The following is an 18,430-nucleotide window of genomic DNA, read 5'->3' on the forward strand; positions in this document are numbered from 1 at the left end:
AATGCCTTGTCTCAACATGATAATGAGCTTTTCTCTGTTAGATCACAGGGATAGAAGCAAATGGAGGCTCGTCTTTCAACATAGCGTCTTAAAAACGAACCTCCATTCACTTCTATCCCTGGGGGATGGGAGGGTTGTAGCTGAGGAGGTGGGAGGGAGGGGATGGTAGGGGATAAACAGAGGAGGCAACAATGCTGGATAAGAAATGTACCCATTACCTTGCTCATGTAACTGTACCCCCTTTGTACAGTATTTTCACAATAAAAAACTTAATTATATTTTTTAAAAGAAGTAAGTGGAGGCCTACACAATTATAGGCAACTGAACTACTTGGTGATACTCCCAAACTATTTTATATTTTTTTGACAAAAATCTGGCAGAATCTACAATGTTTCACAAAGAAAAATGTAAAGCGGTGGAGTACGGTTGTTTTTTTTAAAGATTTTAAATTCAACTGGTTTCAAGTAACAGACAAGTGTTGACATTCAGTATTTTGCTCTAGTATTTTGCTGCTTTTCGAGGAGCAGCACATAATGCTTTCAACTCATGTAGTTTTCAATATTGCAAAAGAGGTATCTGTGTCTAAAAACAAAACCACAGATCTTGTTTTTATACAGTTTTAAACATAGACATTTCAAGTAGTAGAACAAGATTTTACATTCAGCATCTTGATAATACTCTGTTTTTGCATGAATTTACATGACTTTCAAACCAGGCACATTTTCACACATGAGAAAAAGAGATATTTCTGCTTCTAAAAATAAAAACTAGGTCTTGCTTCTTAGGTCGAAAACATAGAGTTCTATCAAATCATGTAACAAAATTGTACATTCAATGTTTTGCTCCTAAGGTACTTGTAGATGAAGAGTAACATAATGCTCTCATGGCAATCATTACTTCTGTGATGAGAAAAAGAGCTATATCTGCTTCTATAAGCAAAATATTAGAACTGTGGCTGAAGTTTTGATTATTGTCAATATCTGGGGCCCTCTTAGCTCTCAATATGTAATAAGCAAGAACAAAAATATCTTGTATGCATGGGATAGTCTTATAAAAGGGGAAAAATATGCCCCACCCATTGAAATTCTACCTAGAGTCTCAAAGGACATTTATGCCCTGAGAAAGATCTCTGTATTAATAGCAGTGTGAAATCCAGTCCACTCTATAAAGAAAATGTGCATTTGCAAAGTTTTTTCTAAGTTTCAAGTGAGAATTTAAAATTGAGGAAGAATTGTCATTATTCCTTTTTAGAAGTCTATCAGGAATCTTCCACCTTGGTACTAGAACCTTAGCATAACTGTCCATACCATGTCTGTTATCTGAGTCACTAATGCACACACTGATAATGCTATAAGCATTATGTATTTCTTTATATAGACATATTTCATTAATGTATCATTTTATATATTGCAATGTGCATTCTTTTGCAACTAAATATGCATTGTGATTCTAATAGAAATATTTTACTAGGGAGCATTTTTCTTTGACAGTTTTGCATTTGTCTCATGGAAATTTGCAATTGTTTACATATATACATATATATATCATAGAACTGTAAAGACAGGACTTAAGGATTTGGTCAAAATAAAGTTATTTTAGGTGGTACTAGAGTTTGAGCTCAAGGACTTTAACTTGGGTAACCTCCTTGGTGGGCTGTCACTCCACCGCTTGAACAAAACCTCCCTCCTCGGTTTTGCTACTTATTTTGGAAATAGATGCTCCTGAATTCTTCTGCCTTAGCTGCCTTTACCTATAGTCCTCTGTATCTCATACTCCTGCGTAGCTAGGAATATATACATGAGCCCCTGGTTTTTGTCTCTAAAATATGATTTTTTTCAATTAAATGTGATTGAATTGAGACCTGCTACTGTCAATCATAATAGTTACTTAGGATAACTGTCTTTAGGGTTTAGGCCTGTGCTTTGTTACAGAAATAAATAAATTTCATTAGTCCCTGGCTTTTAGGACCCCACAAGGACATCAGAATTTTGGGGTTTTTTTTCTTTTTTATTGTCAAGGTGATATACAGAGGGGTTACAGTTACATAAATAAGATAATAAATACATTTAATGTCAAACTTGTTACCCCCTCCTTCACTTTTCCCCTACTTTCCTCCCCCTTACCCCCACCCCCCAAGTTGTCCAGATCATTTCCAACATATTGTCTTGTGTAGATCACTGTTGCATTGGTTCCCACTTGTCCTTTGTTTCACCATTCTGTTGTTCCCCTTCCCTTCCCTCCCCTTCAAATAAACGTCTATACAATACCAGGGTACCAGAATCAAATACAGTGACTACAGGAGATATACCATAGGATGAAGAACATACAAAAGAAACAAAAACCACACAGTACATTAAAAACAGCAACCACCTCTTGAGTCCATGTCTTCGAGTTAATTTTGCTTAGTTCCATCTTATATGGTCATAAATGTTACATAAAAGATAGGTTAATTTGTTGGTCTTAAATGTCACCCTGATTTTACAAACAGCTCTTTTCTGAAATATAAGATGCATCAAAGTTTTATGCAGAGTGCTATTACTCCTTAAAACATAGAGACCTTCTGAGTTTACAGAATCCATATGACTTGTCCTGTTCTGAGAAATGGATAATAGATCTTTTTTTCTGTGTGTAAATTTACTTAACTTCTGACACATTACTATCCCTTCATCTATTTTTTCATTAGTATCATTCAGTATCATCATCAGTATCATCAATATTTACCTATTCATGGTTTTTTTTGTTTTATAAACAGGAGACATATAGGTAGAGAATATCAGTCCAAAAATGGTCCTGAGAAAAGAACACAAGACTCTGGCCAAATAACTAAAACAGAAAATTCTGAGGATTTACATACCTCAGGGGTAAATACAAACAGTTCAAATACCAAAAATAAAAGTTCACCTGAGGCGAAACAAAAAAAACTATTAAAAATTAGCCACTCCAAGTTCATTTAGACTTCCATTATAATCAGTGTATTTTTTATGCATTGTTGTTTTTTTGTTTGTTTGTTGACTTTTTATTGAGAAAATACCATACAGAAGGGTTACAATGACATGGGCAAGGTAATGAGTACATTTCTTATCAAGCATTGTTGCTTCCTCTTTGTTTGCCCTTCCCATCCCTTCCCATCTCCCTACCCTTGTGCTCCCCCTCCCCCCACATTCCCACCTTTCCACCCTCCCCCCCCTCCCCCCCCCACCAAAGTTGTAAAGTGCATTTTTTGACATAACGTCTTGTACATCTCATTGTTGCAATGGGTCCACCTGTATCCCTATTTAAACAATTGTTTTTTTCCTTCCCCTCCACAAATTATACCAACATCAAATACGGTGAAAAGAGGGGTTATACCATGGGGGGAGGGACATACAAAGCAACAAAGAGATAATCTTATAAATGCGTTAGAAACAAATGCATGAAAGAAAAAAACATTAAAATACATCTCCAAGGGTTCATTTTCCTAACATCACATTATCTGACCTTTTCAGCTTGACTCATACATATACTAGATATTGCAAATAAGGGAAATCATGGGACCTATGTTTCTTTGGGCCTGGCTTACTTCACTTAATATAATTTTTTCCAAGCCTTTCCATTTCCTAACAAATGGGGCAATGTCATTCTTTCTGATGGAGACATAGAATTCCATTGTGTATATATACCACATTTTCTTGATCCATTCATCTACTGAGGGGCCTCTGGGTACCCTCACTTTCTGTTGATGAAAGCAGTGAAACTCTTCTCCATCTGCAGATCCAAATTCTGCAAGGCATGGAGAGAGGCAACCACACAGTGAGGGAGTTCATCCTGTTGGGCTTCACAACAGACCCTGTGATGCAGCTGGTCCTGTTTGTCCTCTTCCTCGGAGTGCACTGTGCAACCTTGCTGGGAAACACCACGCTCATCGTGCTCATCTGCAATGACTCCCGGCTCCACACACCCATGTATTTCTTCATTGGAAATCTCTCTTTTCTGGATCTCTTTTATTCTTCTGTTTACACACCAAAGATTCTCCTGACTTGCATTTCTGAAGACAAGAGCATCTCCTTTGCTGGCTGTCTATCTCAGTTCTTCTTTTCTGCGGGCCTAGCTTACAGTGAGTGCTATCTATTGGCTTCTATGGCTTATGACCGCTATGTAGCCATTTCCAAGCCCTTGCTCTATGCCCAGGTCATGTCAAGGAGATTGTGCATCTGTTTGGTGCTATATTCCTACACAGGGGGTTTTGTCAATGCAATAATATTAACCAGCAACACATTCACATTGGATTTTTGTGCAGGCAATGTGATCGATGACTTTTTCTGTGATGTCCCACCTCTGGTCAAGTTGGCATGCAATGTGAATGACAGCTACCAATATGTTCTCTACTTTCTCTTGGCTTCCAATGTCATCACTCCTACACTGCTCATCCTGGCCTCCTACTCCTTCATCATCGCTGCCATCTTGAAGATCCGCTCTGCCCAGGGCCGCCTCAAGGCCTTCTCCACCTGCTCCTCCCACATCATCTCGGTCACCTTGTACTATGGCTCCATTCTCTACATCTACTCTCGGCCAAGTTCCAGCTACTCTCTCTCAAGGGACAAAATGGTTTCTACCTTTTATACTGTGTTGTTCCCCATGTTGAACCCCATGATCTACAGTCTGAGGAATAAAGATGTGAAAGCAGCCCTGAGAAAACTCTTCAAGCTTGCACAGACCGAAGTCTAGATCCATTCGCTGGCCTTTCTGAAGATCAGTGCTAAGTGATAAAATGCTACTCAAGGGAAGTTTAGGGACTGGATTTCAAAAAATAAAACTCCATGAATGGAAAATTTAGCTTAAAACATTTTTGTGTTAAGTTGTTTTGGTATGGATTAGAGATTAGACTCTATTCCCTAAAGTTAACTGTAAGACCAATACCATTTGTCAAAAGCACTTCTAGGGTTTTAATGCAAAAATAGAAAAACATGGTATGTTTCTAGAACCTCTAAGGATTCTATATTCTTTTCTTCTCTCACACAATGTAAAATGAGTTATATTCTCTACAAGATTACTCTGATGGAGTGAATCTGTGATTATTGGCATTTGGGGAACATATCCTAAATTTTGTTGGCTCCCTGGGACTCTTCAGTTATAGAAGAATGTAGAATGTCAAGATCCCTTCTATGAGAAGAGAGAAGGAAATGAAGTACAGAAAAACAACAGCAGATAAGAAGAAATATGAGCGAATCTCTGCCAAATCAAATGGCTCAATGACCAGAACTATTTGTATGATATTTGTTTCTAATTGTAATGACATTTTAGTGAGTTCCTTTCATCAATCAAAATAACCTTTGGAAATAAAATTCTGTCCTCTGAGGTAGCAACTTCTCATTTGTAAACTTTGTAATATTCCTTCACTTAGACTCTTGTAAATGGTATTAAATAAAATAGCAACAAAACCTACTATGTACTGACAATAATTTCCAAGTTGTTTTGGTTTGTTTTTCTGTAGTTCAATTCTTCTGTTGGAACCATACTAGCATTGGGCTTAGGAATGACTTATCTCTTGTGAACATAGACTGAAAGATTCCCAAAAAACATTGTCAAAGTTCTCCCCAACAAACCCTAAACTGTCCAATGCAATGACTTGATATGATTGTAAGGAACAATAGCTAATTAACAGGTTAATCAATGCATAGAATTTATCCAGGGAAATGACACATAGATGGCTTACAGTCAATAAATAGTAAGATAAGAAATGATCTACAGAGCTGAGATGCTCTAACCTACAACTGGGGGAGTGGGGTATTGCATTCATATGATGGCTGAGGTTTTGTAACTCCAGGAACTGGGCTAGATTCATTATGTTTGGCAACACATCTTATCATTCATTGTTCCAGGAAACAATCTAAATAATTTTGATTATGCTTGATGAAGGTTCTGTGTTGGGATCAAGACTATAAAAAAATTCACAACTGACTTGGACATAAGGACTTAGGTATTTTATTTTATCATTCTTGAGAACAAATGGAAAACCACAGGGACATATGAGTAGACTTGGTTGTTTTATATTTCTATGTTGCATATTGCTAGATATTATCTACCCTTCTCCCGGTAACATTGATCTGGACCATTCAGGAGAGTTCTCTCTGGAGTATACACTCTCCCTAGAAGAGAACATACTCTTCAGAGTGATACACAACCATAAAAACACATATTGCTTTAACAGATTATGTTGTTGCAATTTTGTTTTATAATCTAAACTACTACAGAACACATCATTTAATATTATTTTGACATAGAAGACATTGGTTTACCATGCTCAAATAGGAGTTTCAAATAAGTTTATTAGAGAAAACACCTCACTGAAGAGAAACTTGAATAAAACCTTGTAAAAATAAAGTCCAAGTTTTTCAAAAATCTTGAAAAATATTCCACATCTCCTCAGCCAGTGACAATTACTCATCCAACTTCAGATCAAGCTCTATCCTTTATGCTCCATGACTTCTGTCTAAAACCATGAAGGATTTTATGGAAAAAAAAAATTAAAGAGGCAACATAATATATTGACCCCTGTGCAGCAGCCTTAAAATGGATCATGTCACAACAAAATATGAGTAATTAAAAGACCCTTAATCAATATCTTATTGTTTACAAAATCACCTGTTGTAATTAAATGAAATACACAAATGCTTGCAAGCCCATTAATCCCTCAGTTCTTGGATAGAGATAACTCCATTCACCAGAACCAATAACTTTCATGATTGTGGCCGTATGGTCTGTGTAGCTTTCCTGAAGGCCTCCTTCACATCCTTGTTTCTCAGGCTGTAAATGAGAGGGTTGAGCAGTGGGTTGATCACAGTGTAGAACAGGGCAGCCATTTTGTCTTTCTCCAGGGAATAGGTGGAACTAGGCCTCGAATACATGAAGAGCAAAGATCCATAGAAGAGTGTGACGGAGATGAGGTGGGAGGCACAGGTGGAGAAAGCCTTGCGCCTTCCCGAGGCTGAGCGGATCCTCAGGATAGCCAGCAGGATGTTGAAATAGGAAATGAAGATGGCGAGAATGCTGGAGAGCACTGTGAAGCCCACCACACCCAGGAGGACTTTTTCGTAGACCCGTGTGTCTGTACAGGACATTTTTACCAAGGGTGGCGCATCACAGAAAAAATGGTCAATGACATTTTTCCCACAGAAACTCAGCCGGAAGGTGTTGGCAGTATGGGCGATGGCATTCAAAAACCCTCCTATGTAGGAGCCTGCAACCAGCCCAGTGCAGAGAGAAGTAGACATGGTGGCTGAATAAAGTAATGGACTGCAAATGGCTACATAGCGGTCATAGGACATGGCTGCCAGAAGATAGCACTCCGTGTAGGCTACAACACAAGAAAAGAACAGCTGGGCCCCACAACCAGCCAAGGAAATGCGCTTATCTTCCGAAACACAGCTGGCTAGAATTTTGGGGGTGTACACAGATGTATACCAGAAATCTAAAAAAGACAGACTTCCGATGAAAAAGTACATAGGCGTATGAAGCCTGGAATCAAACCGAATTAGGACAACCAAAGTCATATTCCCTGACAAAGTTAACAAGTAGATAATTAAAAATATTCCAAATAGAATCAGCTGCCAGTGTGGATCTGTGGAGAAGCCCAGCAAGATGAACTCAGTCAGGATGGTGCGATTCCTCACCTCCATGTCCACAGAGGAAAAGGCCTGATTATCATTAGAAGAATAAAAAAAAAAAAAAAAACACTTAGTGATTTTACAATTGAAACAACGTAATAAGTATATTTCAATTAAACCAACAATGTCTAAGAAATATGTGGGATTTTATTTCTTAGTATACACAATTATAGATCTCTAGTGTCTTTGAAAGGCCATAGGAATTGGAGTTAAAATGACCTTGCAATTAGAGGATTTACTTAGCATTACTGTAAGGCAAGTTCTCCTAAGATAGACAAGAAAAATGAGGAAGTGGCACTGTGGCTCAAGCGGTAGAGCACTTGCCTTGAGCTGAAGAGCTGAGGGACAGCACCCAGGCTCAGGCCCAGAGTTCAAGCCCCACGACTGACAAAAAGAAAAGAAAAATGAATCTCAAGATGATAACTAGATATCGAGCTTCAGATCTATCTGAATATATATGTTCACAAACATATATATGAGAACTCCGACCTACCTATTGTTCTTTTATATACATTGGCCATTCAAAAAGAATGTCAATATGGTTCTATAAGTTACTAAAAAGACCTTGTGTAAGAAGCATTATTTGCCTGTATTCTATACTACTCCTCTGCTATTAGCACAAGTAGTAATAAATATGTATTACTAATTGTGCCATGTTCTACTTTAGGCTATAGATTTAACCTACTTTGTTGCCATTTCAACTTTGTAATACAGTTGCATCATGGTCTTGATATTGTTCATAATTCTTAACCACAAATAATATAAGTAAAAACATTCTCAGAACTGATCAAAAGCACAGCTACAATTTAACCCCATGTCTGGTTAATAAGAGTATGTTCTTAGCTGAACACTTGTGGCTCATGCCTATAATCCTATCTACTTTGGATTTCAGTTCAAAACCAATCCAGACAGTGAAGTCCAATAAATGACTCAGAAAAAGCTAGAAGTGGTGCTGAAGCTCAAGTGGTAGAGCACTAACTTTGAACACAAAGAATCTCAGGCACACCACTCAGGCCCCAAGTTCAAGCCCAAGCACTGACAAAAATTATACAAAACAAAGGAAAAAATAAACAGTATGTTCCTTGATACTACATTATGATGGCTACAGCACAGTAGGATATCTATAGATGACAATGATTTCAAAGTGTGAGCAAAAAGATTCTAAATATTTTCCTATAAGGAAAAAATAATGATTGAGAAGATAGTCATGTTTACCCTGATTTTAATATTATAAAAGTATATATGTTCCAAAACATCACACAACATCTCATACATAATTACCAATTAAAAATTAAAAATATTTAAAAGGGGGGAAAAGGAAAGAAAGAAAAGATGAAGGGAAGAGATATAAGGAAGGGAATGAAAGTGTAAAATAGGAGGGGAAAAGTATGAGATCTCAATAGTTGTTACTTATTTCTCTTTCAGGTGGAAATCTTCTTCTTTTTGTGACTGCCCCCCTACTGAAAGCAATGCGATACCTCTCTTACAATCTGAAAAACTCTCAGTTGACATGATTTTCAAGTGTCATTTCATACAGCGATGCTTAGTTCAAGAAAAGTCATGGCATGCCATGGGTAAACCCAAGATCATGGTAATGGTAAACCATCCTGGCTCCTTTAAATTTCATATTTTTTACTTTATTTTATTGTAAGGATGCTGTACAGAGGGGTTACAGTTACATGAGTAAGGTCATGAGTACATTCCTTGTCAAACACTGTTACCCCGCCTTTGTTTTTCTCCTACTATCTCTCCCGCCCGCCAACCCCACGCCAAAGTTGTAAAGATCATTTCCAGCATAGTGTCTTGTGAGTATCATTGTTGCAATGGGTCATCCTGTGTCCTTGTTTCAGCATTTTGTTATTTCACTTCCTCTCCCCAAATTAGATAAATGTATATACAAGATGCAGGGTACCAAAATCAAACACAGTGACAACAGAGGATATACCATAGGGAGAAGAACATTCAAAAGAAACAAAATTCAAAAGATTCAAAAGAAAAAAGAAATCACATGACACATTGAAAACAGCAAGAACAAAGAAAAACCTCTTGTGTCTATCTTTGGGTTCATTTCATTTAGCATCATTTTATATGGTCATATGTACATAGCTTTTGAGTGTTTCTGCTCATCTGATAAGATTATCCAAGATGTATACTAAATTACAAATAAGGGAAATCATGGGACCTATATTTCTTTGGGTCTGGCTTACTTCACTTAATATGATTTTTTCCAAGTCCTTCCATTTCCTAACAAATGGATCAATGTCGGGATGTGAAGGGTAAACAAAGGAGGGGGCTGCAATGCTTGATAAGAAATGTACGCATTATCTTGCCCATGTAATTGTAACCCCTCTGTACAGTATGTTCACAAAAAATAAAAATAAAAATTTAATTAAAAAATGGGGCAATGTCATTCTTTCTAATGGAAGCATAGAATTTCATTGTGTGTATATAAGTATATATATATATATATATATATATGTATATATATATATATGTATATATATATATATATGTACATATATATATCACATTTTCTTGATCCGTTCATCTACTGAGGGGCATCTGGGTTGGTCCCATATCTTAGCTATGGTGAATAATGCTGTGATAAACATAGTTGTGCTGGTAGCTGTGGCCGTAAAAATAATGCAAAGCAAAACAATATTGAGATTCCACCTCACTCCAATTAGGATGGCTATAATCAAGAATTCTAATAACAACAGATGCTGGAGGGGATATTGCCAAAAGGGAACCTACTGCATTGTTGGTGGGAGTGTAAACTTGTTCACTCTGGAAAGCAGTATGAAGGTTCCTCAAAAAACTACACATAGAGGGCTGGGAAGTTGGCTCAGTAGTAGAGTGCTTGCATCGCATGCATGAGGCCCTGGGTTTGATTCCTCAGTACCACATAAGCAGAAAAAAGCCCAAAGTGGTGATGTGGCTCGAGTGGTAGGGCACTAGCCTTGAGCTGAAGGGCTGAGGGACAACACCCAGGCCCAGAGTTCAGCCCCCACAACTGATAAAAAAAAAAAAAAGACAACACATAGTGCTCCAATATGACCCAGCAATCCCACTTCTGGGCATTTACCTAAATGATCACAAACAAGGCCATACTAAAGCAAATAATGTTTAGATTTTCTAGTCTATTGCTCAAAGATTTCCCAGAGAATGAGATAGACAAAAATTGCAAAATGAGAGTGAAAAAAAACTCTTACTGGGGTGTAAGTAGAAATAGGAAAAGAATTCCATCATAGTAAATACCAAGTGACCCATCAAGTTACTGAAGTCTTTGACAAAGTAAAGAGACTGGGAGATGTTAAATGAAGATGGACAAAAGAGTCACCAGATTTGAAAAGTATTTGGTAGACGGTAAAACTTTCCTTTTATTTTTTCTAGCAATAGAAATTGAGACCTCAGCATCAGAAACTGTTAACATTATCATGTCTGCTCATACGAAGTTCTCTCTGGCTGCAGATCTGAAAATGGACTGCAGGACAAATTGCTTACTCTGAAATCCTTCTTCCTGTAACACCTGTCAATATTAATCCTCTACTCTTCTGAACAGGAAAGGGAGGCAATAAAAGCTCTAGGGAAATCAGTAGGTCTTACATAAAGAAGGATCCTATTCTGGAAGAGGGAATTACAGTCAGTTCTAATCTTACCTCTGAATAGAAATTTCTGTCCACATGATCATTTCTCTTTAAAATGCTGTTGAACTCTAGAGACAAAATCCTTTCAAAATATGGAGTGAGAATGTTGAAAGTTGTGAAGTTGATCAAGAAATACGCACACATTGCCTGACTTATGAAATGGTAACCCTTGCATACAACACCTTAAGAATAACAATAAAATTGTATTTTAAAAAGGGCAACTTCGGGGCTGGGAAGGTGGCTCAGTGGTAAAGCGCTTGCCTTGCATGCCTGAGGCCCTGGGTTCGATTCCTCAGCACCACATAAGCAAAAAGAAAAAGCCAGAAGTGGCGCTGTGGCTCAAGTGGTAGAGCGCTAGCCTTGAGCTGAAGAGCTGAGGGACAGTGCCCAGGCCCAGAGTTGAGGCCCCACGACCTGACACAAACAAAAAAAGGTGGGGGGGGGGCACGGGAATTCTCTGTACAAGTACTTAAAGATAATAAAAAATAAAGCAGAATTTATTGAACCTTAAAATAATATGAAAAAAATAATATGAATTGATGGTATCTTTTTCTATCTTTTTGTTTAGAATATAGACAACTATGAAACCTTGGGAAGTAGATAAGTAAACTTGATAAAATATTAAAAGACATAATGTCAAAGTCCTCATTTTGAGTTTATACAGAATTTCACCACAGATTTATCTCATTTTGTTTTTGTAACAGAGATCTTGTGTTGAAAAGAGAAAGTCAAATGAAAATTAAATCCTGAACCAAAGAGCTATGTGGCATGGATCCAAATTCTTGCTTGATTTTATTAGTGGAATCTGTTAGTTCCCTCCTCCCTTTCCCCGTACACACACACACACACACACACACACACACACACACTGAGAAGTAATTTGCTTTGCCCAGAGATGCTCTTTATACTTCTCATTTTTCTCTTTCCTGTATGCGGGCATTTTTGTAACAGATGAGTGATAGATTTATGCATTTAAATATACCATGCTTAAAGTTTAACTCATAAGCTTTACTTCCAAATGTTAGGATTAACTTGTACTTTCTTCATGTTACTTGGTGAAACCCAGGCCTTTTTAAAAATCTTGGAATCACAGGATTTTTTTTCTCTCTCCTGTCTACTTTTCAGTCTTTCAGTGGATCCTGGTTTCTCTTCCTTTAGAACTTTCCCTGAAGCTAAGCACTTCATACCACTTCATAAGCACTTCATATCATAAGATAAAGGTAAAAATTACCTTTATCTTTTACCCGGTTTTTGAATATCCATCTAACTGGTCTCACCCTTATCTCTTATAATAGATTCTCAATATAGAAAAACAGTAGTATCCAATATGTAAATGAATAATACAATGTCTGCCTCATATTTAAAACCAAGCAAAGCCACACTTGCTGGAATTTTTCTATCATCTGACCCTCTCTTAACAAGAGGACTTAATCTTCTAACATTCACCGTGCCTGCCTCTCCATTCTGCAGCATGCTTGCTGACTTACCACTTTCTCAAACATGCTAAATGCAATCTCAGCATTAAACTCTTTTAATGTAACTGTTTATTCCCTCTCTCTGAAACACCACTCTCCAGATGTTTACATGGATTATTGATCTCCCTCAAGTACCTCTGACAAATAAATTCCTGACTATAGCTCATCCAAATCAATTATTGTTAGAATTCTTATGAATAATCCCAGACTTTATTACTCTACTGAGATTGTGGTTTGTTAACTCTCCTCTCATATTCTATAGCTTGTTATGTTCTAACTTTTTATTTAAATTATTTTCTGCTTCTCCAATATTGAATGCAATACCACAAGGGAATTTTTTTTATTTTTTTTATTTTTTGTAAGTTATGGGGCTTGAATTCTGGGCCTGGATGCTATCCCTGAGCTCTTCACCTGAAGGCAAGTGCTCTACCACTTTGAGCCACAGTGCCATTTCCAGTTTCCTGTGAAGATGAGTATCACAGACTTTCCTGCCCAGGGCTGGCTTTGAACTGTGATCTTCAGGTCTCAGCCTCCTGAGTAGCTAGAATAACAGGTGTGAGTCACTGACACCCAGCTTATTTTATTTACTGTGGAATTCTAGCTTCAAGAACAGCTCTGGTAACTTAGTGACAATCAATACATAATTATCAAACTTATTACTTGCCTTTGCACCTTCAACCTGATTTTCTTAAAGTACTTCCAAATAAGTTTTTTAAACTAAGGGTAAAAGTCTATCCCAAACTGGACTTGTGTGATACAGTATACCGTAACATAAGAACATGAAAAAATAAATAAAAGAATACTAATTTCTCTAAGCTGCAAATCCATCATGATTTTGAAACAAATTACTAGTCATACATGAAGCTGAAGGAAAATGCATAGGAAATGTGAGAAAAACTCATACTAAAGCCAATCATATAAAATGGCAAATCACCATCACTTTCCCCCACAGTGACCTATTCTCTGTCCCTCGCTCATTTGGAGCAAGAAAAAATTCTGGAGAGAAATGAGTCTCTCTGACACATAGAAATTAGTTCCAAGAGTTGGAAACTGGTAGCTGACATCCATAATCCTGGCTACTCAGGAGACTGATATCTGAGGATTGTGATTCAAAGCCAGCCTATCAGACTCTTATCTCCAATTAACTACCAAAAAATTCAGAAGTAGAGCAATGTCTCAAGATGTAGAGTGCCATCCTTGAGCAGAACTTAGTGACAGTGCCCAAAGCTTGAGTTCAAGTCCTAGGACTGGCACAAGAAAAAAAATGATTTCCAAGAAATGAAAATCACATATGCCAGTTGGCTGAACAGGACAGTATAGCACAACCCGTGGAAACAAAAATGCACTATTTGGACTCTTTCGTTATTGAATATATGATACACCAACATAAATATCAGACTTACAGCTGAGCCATTCCTTGTGTTTGATTATTTCCCTTCTTGCTAAAGCTTAAGTTATAGGAAGTCCAAAGTGCTAAGGATGACTAATACAAATGTTCTCCGGTGCTTACCCTTGGTCAGGAAGGCCAGTTCTTGGAAGTGACACTCTTTCCACCTCTAAGCTGGTCTGATGTGACTTTGTTACACTCAACCTAAGTATTTCCTCAAAAGCCCTCAGAGATTTCTTTTACACAGCAACCAGAAATATGTAATTTGGTCTCCAAAGACATAATTACAGTTTACTTACAATTCAGGTATGTTAATCATAAATATAAGTAGTATTTTATTTGAAGTTGAACTCTTATTGGAGAGTTGATCCCTTATTGGAGGATTTCTTCAATATATTGTACAGTCCACAAATTTTTTCTTGCCATATGCTCTTCTCTCTGTCCAGACCACTCTTGCTTATTTATATCCTTCCTTAGAAACTGTCATCTATTCCTGGTGCTATAATTTGAAACATGTCTCCCCACAATACATGCCAAACCTTCATTCCCAGAACCTCAGAATAGGGTGAAAATATCCCATCCTCTTCCTCTGGGTCTCCCTCCTCTTTTTCTTCCTCCTCATCTCCCTTACTTTTTCTTATTTGGCATTGCTAGAGTTTGAACTCAGGGCCTTGTGTTTACAATGCAAGTCTTCTAATATTTTAGCCGTGTCTCCAGCCCTTTTCCTTTAGATTTTTTTTATTGGAAAAATACAATACAGAGGGGTTACAATTACATGGGCAAGGTAATGAGTACATTTCTTAGCAAGCATTGTGCCTCCTCCTTTGTTTCCCCTTCACATCCCTTCTCATCTCCCACCCCCCACCCCTCACCCTCACCCCCTACCTCCCCACCGCTGCCCCCAGCCAAAGTTGTAAAGTTTGTTTTTCGACATAACAACTTGTACATCTCATTGTTGCAATGGGTCCACCTGTATCCCTATTTAAACAATTTGTCTTTTTCCCTTCCCCTCCACAAATGATACCAACATCAATTACAGTGAAAGCAAGGGTTATACCGTGGGGGAGGGACATACAAAGCAACGAAGAAATCATCTTATAAATATGTTAGAAACAATCGCAAGAAAGAAAAAACATTTGAATACTTTTTTGTAATAATAAAGTCTCCTGTATTTTATCCAAATCAGCCTTGAATCACAATCCTCCTAATTATGAATTCTGTGTAGCTGGAATTAGAAGACATGGGCCACAACACCCAGCTTATGCTTGGAGATAAGGACTCATTGGATAATTGGACAGGGAGGCATCTTGGGCTGTGCTGAAACCTCAGTCTTTCTAAATCTGCCTCACAAGCAGCTTGGATTACAGGCTTGAGTCACTATACCCAGCTCTTGATATGATGGATTGTTTTGCAGAAAGGAAATGTGAGCATAGAGATACCAGTAGTTTAGCTACACAGAGGATTGACTACTCAAGAACAAAGCAGTAAGTCAGCCATCTGAAAGTCAGGGAGCAAGAGACCCCCAAAAAATATGCTCTGCTATTCCCTTGAAATTGGACTGACACCTTGAAGCACTGTAAGAAAATAAACATCTATTTCTAAAGCCATGAAAGGTGTGGTGTTACGACATAAATATCTTCTCAAACTTACATGCTTGGCGGCTCAGTGGTAGAGTGCTTGCCTTGCATGCATGAGGTTCTTCCTCAGCACCACATAAGCAGAAAAAACCATTAGGGGCACTGTGGCTCAAGCTGTAGAGCACTAGCCTTGAGCTGAAAAGCTGAGGGACAGCGCCCAGGCCCAGAATTCAGGCCCCACGCACGACCTTGCTTGTCAACAGTTAGGTCTTTTTATTTTGGAACAACCTTGGTTTTTACATGTAAAAAGACTATTATATTGAGAAATGTGATATAGCACAATTAAATATTTCCTAATTTCATTAATTTGTGCTTAAAATCAAAGAAATACAAACATACATTGATCCTTTGTTAAGATTAGGCACTACATTGTCCAATAGATTTATTTTCTATCATTAGGCATTTTCACTCTGAATCATTTCTGTTACATTTTTTAATCTTCCTCCTTTCCGATCTGTTTTTGTATTCTTGGCTAGATACATCTCCCATTTTTATGTGACACAATTGCTACACTGTTACCCTTCACTTTCTAATTATTAGGGAAAATAGTCTTTTATTAGAAATACACAATGCTTCCACCTGATATTTATCCTACACTTCATCTATTGATAAAGAAATCTCATCTTAAATAATGGCAAGTCAGAAAGTGAGAACCAATAAATAAGCAAATAAAATTGATTTTAGGAGAAATGTACAAACTTATATATCCTTTTCTCATTTTCTAGTGAAAGAAGTCCCATTGTTGCTACATCAATGAGCTGAATGATTTGAAGTAACTTTAGTTCACCAAATCCTGACAATGATCATTTCCATTTTCATTTAGAATAATATGAAGACAACTTATAAAGTGTCAAGGGACATTTTTAATTGATCTGCTTTCTCTCCTCTTTTATAAACTATTCCAAGCTAGCATAAATAACCATTTTTTGCAAATGTTCCAGTTTCATTTCTTTAAAAAAAATATCCAAATACATTAGTGGTAACGTCAAAAAAAAATGCCAACTGCTACTTCCATCCTGTGAAAATGGCTTCTGTTCGTTTTATTTATTTCTGAGAGTACAGACTAGTGACAACACCCTGCTTTCAAAACGTTTTACCCAACTCGTTCCATCTGAGAAAACTTGGCTCTCTCTAACATTTTCCTCAAGGCCTCCTTCACATCTTTATTCCTCAAGCTATAGATCAGCGGGTTCAGCATGGGGATCACCACGGTGTAGAACACTGACACCACTTTGTCCCGTTCCAGGGTGTAACTAGTGCTGGGCCGAGAGTAGATGAAGAGAATGGAACCAAAGTACAAGGTGACAGCCGTCAGGTGAGAGCCACAGGTGGAGAAGGCTTTGAGGCGGCCCTGCATGGATGGGATCCTCAGGATGGCAGCGATGATGAACAGGTAGGAGGCCAGGATGAGTACGGTAGGCGTGACGACGTTGGAGGCGAGGATGAAATACAGCACAGCCTGGTAGCTTGCCTTTACGTTGCAGGCCAGCTTCACAAGTGGGGGCAGATCACAGAAGAAATCGTCAATGATGTTGTCGCCACAGAAGCTCAGGGTAAATGTCTCGCTGGTGATGAGGGTTGAATTTACAAATCCACCAAAGTAGGAAGTTGCCACAAGACCGACACATAACTTGGAGGACATAGCCTGGGAATAGAGTAAAGGATTGGCGATGGCCACATAGCGATCATAGGCCATGGCCGCCAAGAGGTAACACTCACTGTAGGCCAGTCCTGCGGAGAAGAAGAATTGAGCCAGGCAGCCAGCAAAGGAGATGCTTTTGTCTTCAGAGATGCAAGTCATCAGGATTTTGGGGGAGTAGACAGATGAATACCAGAGGTCTAGGAAGGACAGGTTTCCAATAAAGAAATACATGGGTGTGTGGAGCCGGGAGTCAGAACAGATCAGAGATATCAGGAAGAGGTTTCCTAAGAGACTGATGATGTAGATAGTGAGGAAGATGAAAAAGAGCACCAGCTGGAACCCCACATGGGCAGTGAGCCCCAAAAGGATGAACTCTTTCACTTGAGTGAAATTTGTCTTGTCCATGATAATGGTTTCTATGTTCTTTCCTGTGAAAAGAATAATGCTTGCATTATAACTCCACTGTTGTTCTAGACCATTGGAAAACTCTGTTGCTCTATCTATATAGTTGATGGATTTATGATGGACCTGGTACCAGGCCTTTGGAGAAGAAGATAAAGCAGTTCTATGATGCCAGAGCAGAGCATTTACTGTGTACATCATGGAGCAGGTGCCACTTAAGATTCTCATTCCCATTTCTCCTCGTTTTCATTCTTTATTTTTAGTAGCAGAAGAAATTTGTACTTAGGACTCAAAAACCACTTCTAAAAACTGTTCTTGTCATTTGTGTTAGAACTACTGAAATCTCACCTAAATGAAAGCCTTTCTGAAAATCAGGGCCCAGTAAAATACTACCAAATCTGAGTCACGTATATTTTTTTTGCGGGGGGGTCTGGTCATAGGGCCTGAACTCTGGGACTGGGTGCTGTCCCTCAGCTCTTCAGCTCAAGGCTAGCACTCTACCACTTGAGCCACAGTGCCACTTCCAGCTTTTTTCTTTTTGCTTATGTGGTGCTGAGAAATTGAACCCAGGGCCTCATGCATGCAAGGCAAGTGCTC

At 38.1% G+C, this 18,430-nt stretch overlaps 3 protein-coding genes across 3 annotated transcripts; 1 reads left to right on the top strand and 2 right to left on the bottom strand.

The window, feature by feature from the left end:
* The first annotated feature begins 3,768 nt into the window (after positions 1 to 3,768).
* LOC122105269 (olfactory receptor 1013-like) lies at positions 3,769 to 4,704 on the top strand. Its single transcript, XM_042676431.1, has one exon. It carries the CDS (start codon positions 3,769 to 3,771, stop codon positions 4,702 to 4,704), a length of 936 nt encoding a protein of 311 aa, XP_042532365.1.
* Positions 4,705 to 6,716: 2,012 nt separating this feature from the next.
* LOC122105289 (olfactory receptor 9G4) lies at positions 6,717 to 7,682 on the bottom strand. The gene has a single exon (XM_042676469.1). It carries the CDS (start codon positions 7,653 to 7,655, stop codon positions 6,717 to 6,719), a length of 939 nt encoding a protein of 312 aa, XP_042532403.1. The 5' UTR covers positions 7,656 to 7,682.
* A 9,200-nt stretch (positions 7,683 to 16,882) lies between these two features.
* On the bottom strand, positions 16,883 to 17,836 carry LOC122104781 (olfactory receptor 1013-like). The gene has a single exon (XM_042675712.1). The coding sequence runs from the start codon at positions 17,834 to 17,836 to the stop codon at positions 16,883 to 16,885; it is 954 nt and encodes a 317-aa protein (XP_042531646.1).
* Positions 17,837 to 18,430: the final 594 nt, after the last annotated feature.

Source organism: Dipodomys spectabilis, unplaced genomic scaffold (genome assembly GCF_019054845.1).
Source record: "Dipodomys spectabilis isolate Male_0828 unplaced genomic scaffold, ASM1905484v1 ptg000030l, whole genome shotgun sequence".
In the NCBI taxonomy this organism is placed as follows: Eukaryota; Metazoa; Chordata; class Mammalia; order Rodentia; family Heteromyidae; genus Dipodomys; species Dipodomys spectabilis.

Bases quoted from the DNA above. Each gene is read 5' to 3' on its own strand.
- LOC122104781 (XM_042675712.1), bottom strand. From the start codon at position 17,836: ATGGACAAGACAAATTTCACTCAAGTGAAAGAGTTCATCCTTTTGGGG.
- LOC122105269 (XM_042676431.1), top strand. From the start codon at position 3,769: ATGGAGAGAGGCAACCACACAGTGAGGGAGTTCATCCTGTTGGGCTTC.
- LOC122105289 (XM_042676469.1), bottom strand. From the start codon at position 7,655: ATGGAGGTGAGGAATCGCACCATCCTGACTGAGTTCATCTTGCTGGGC.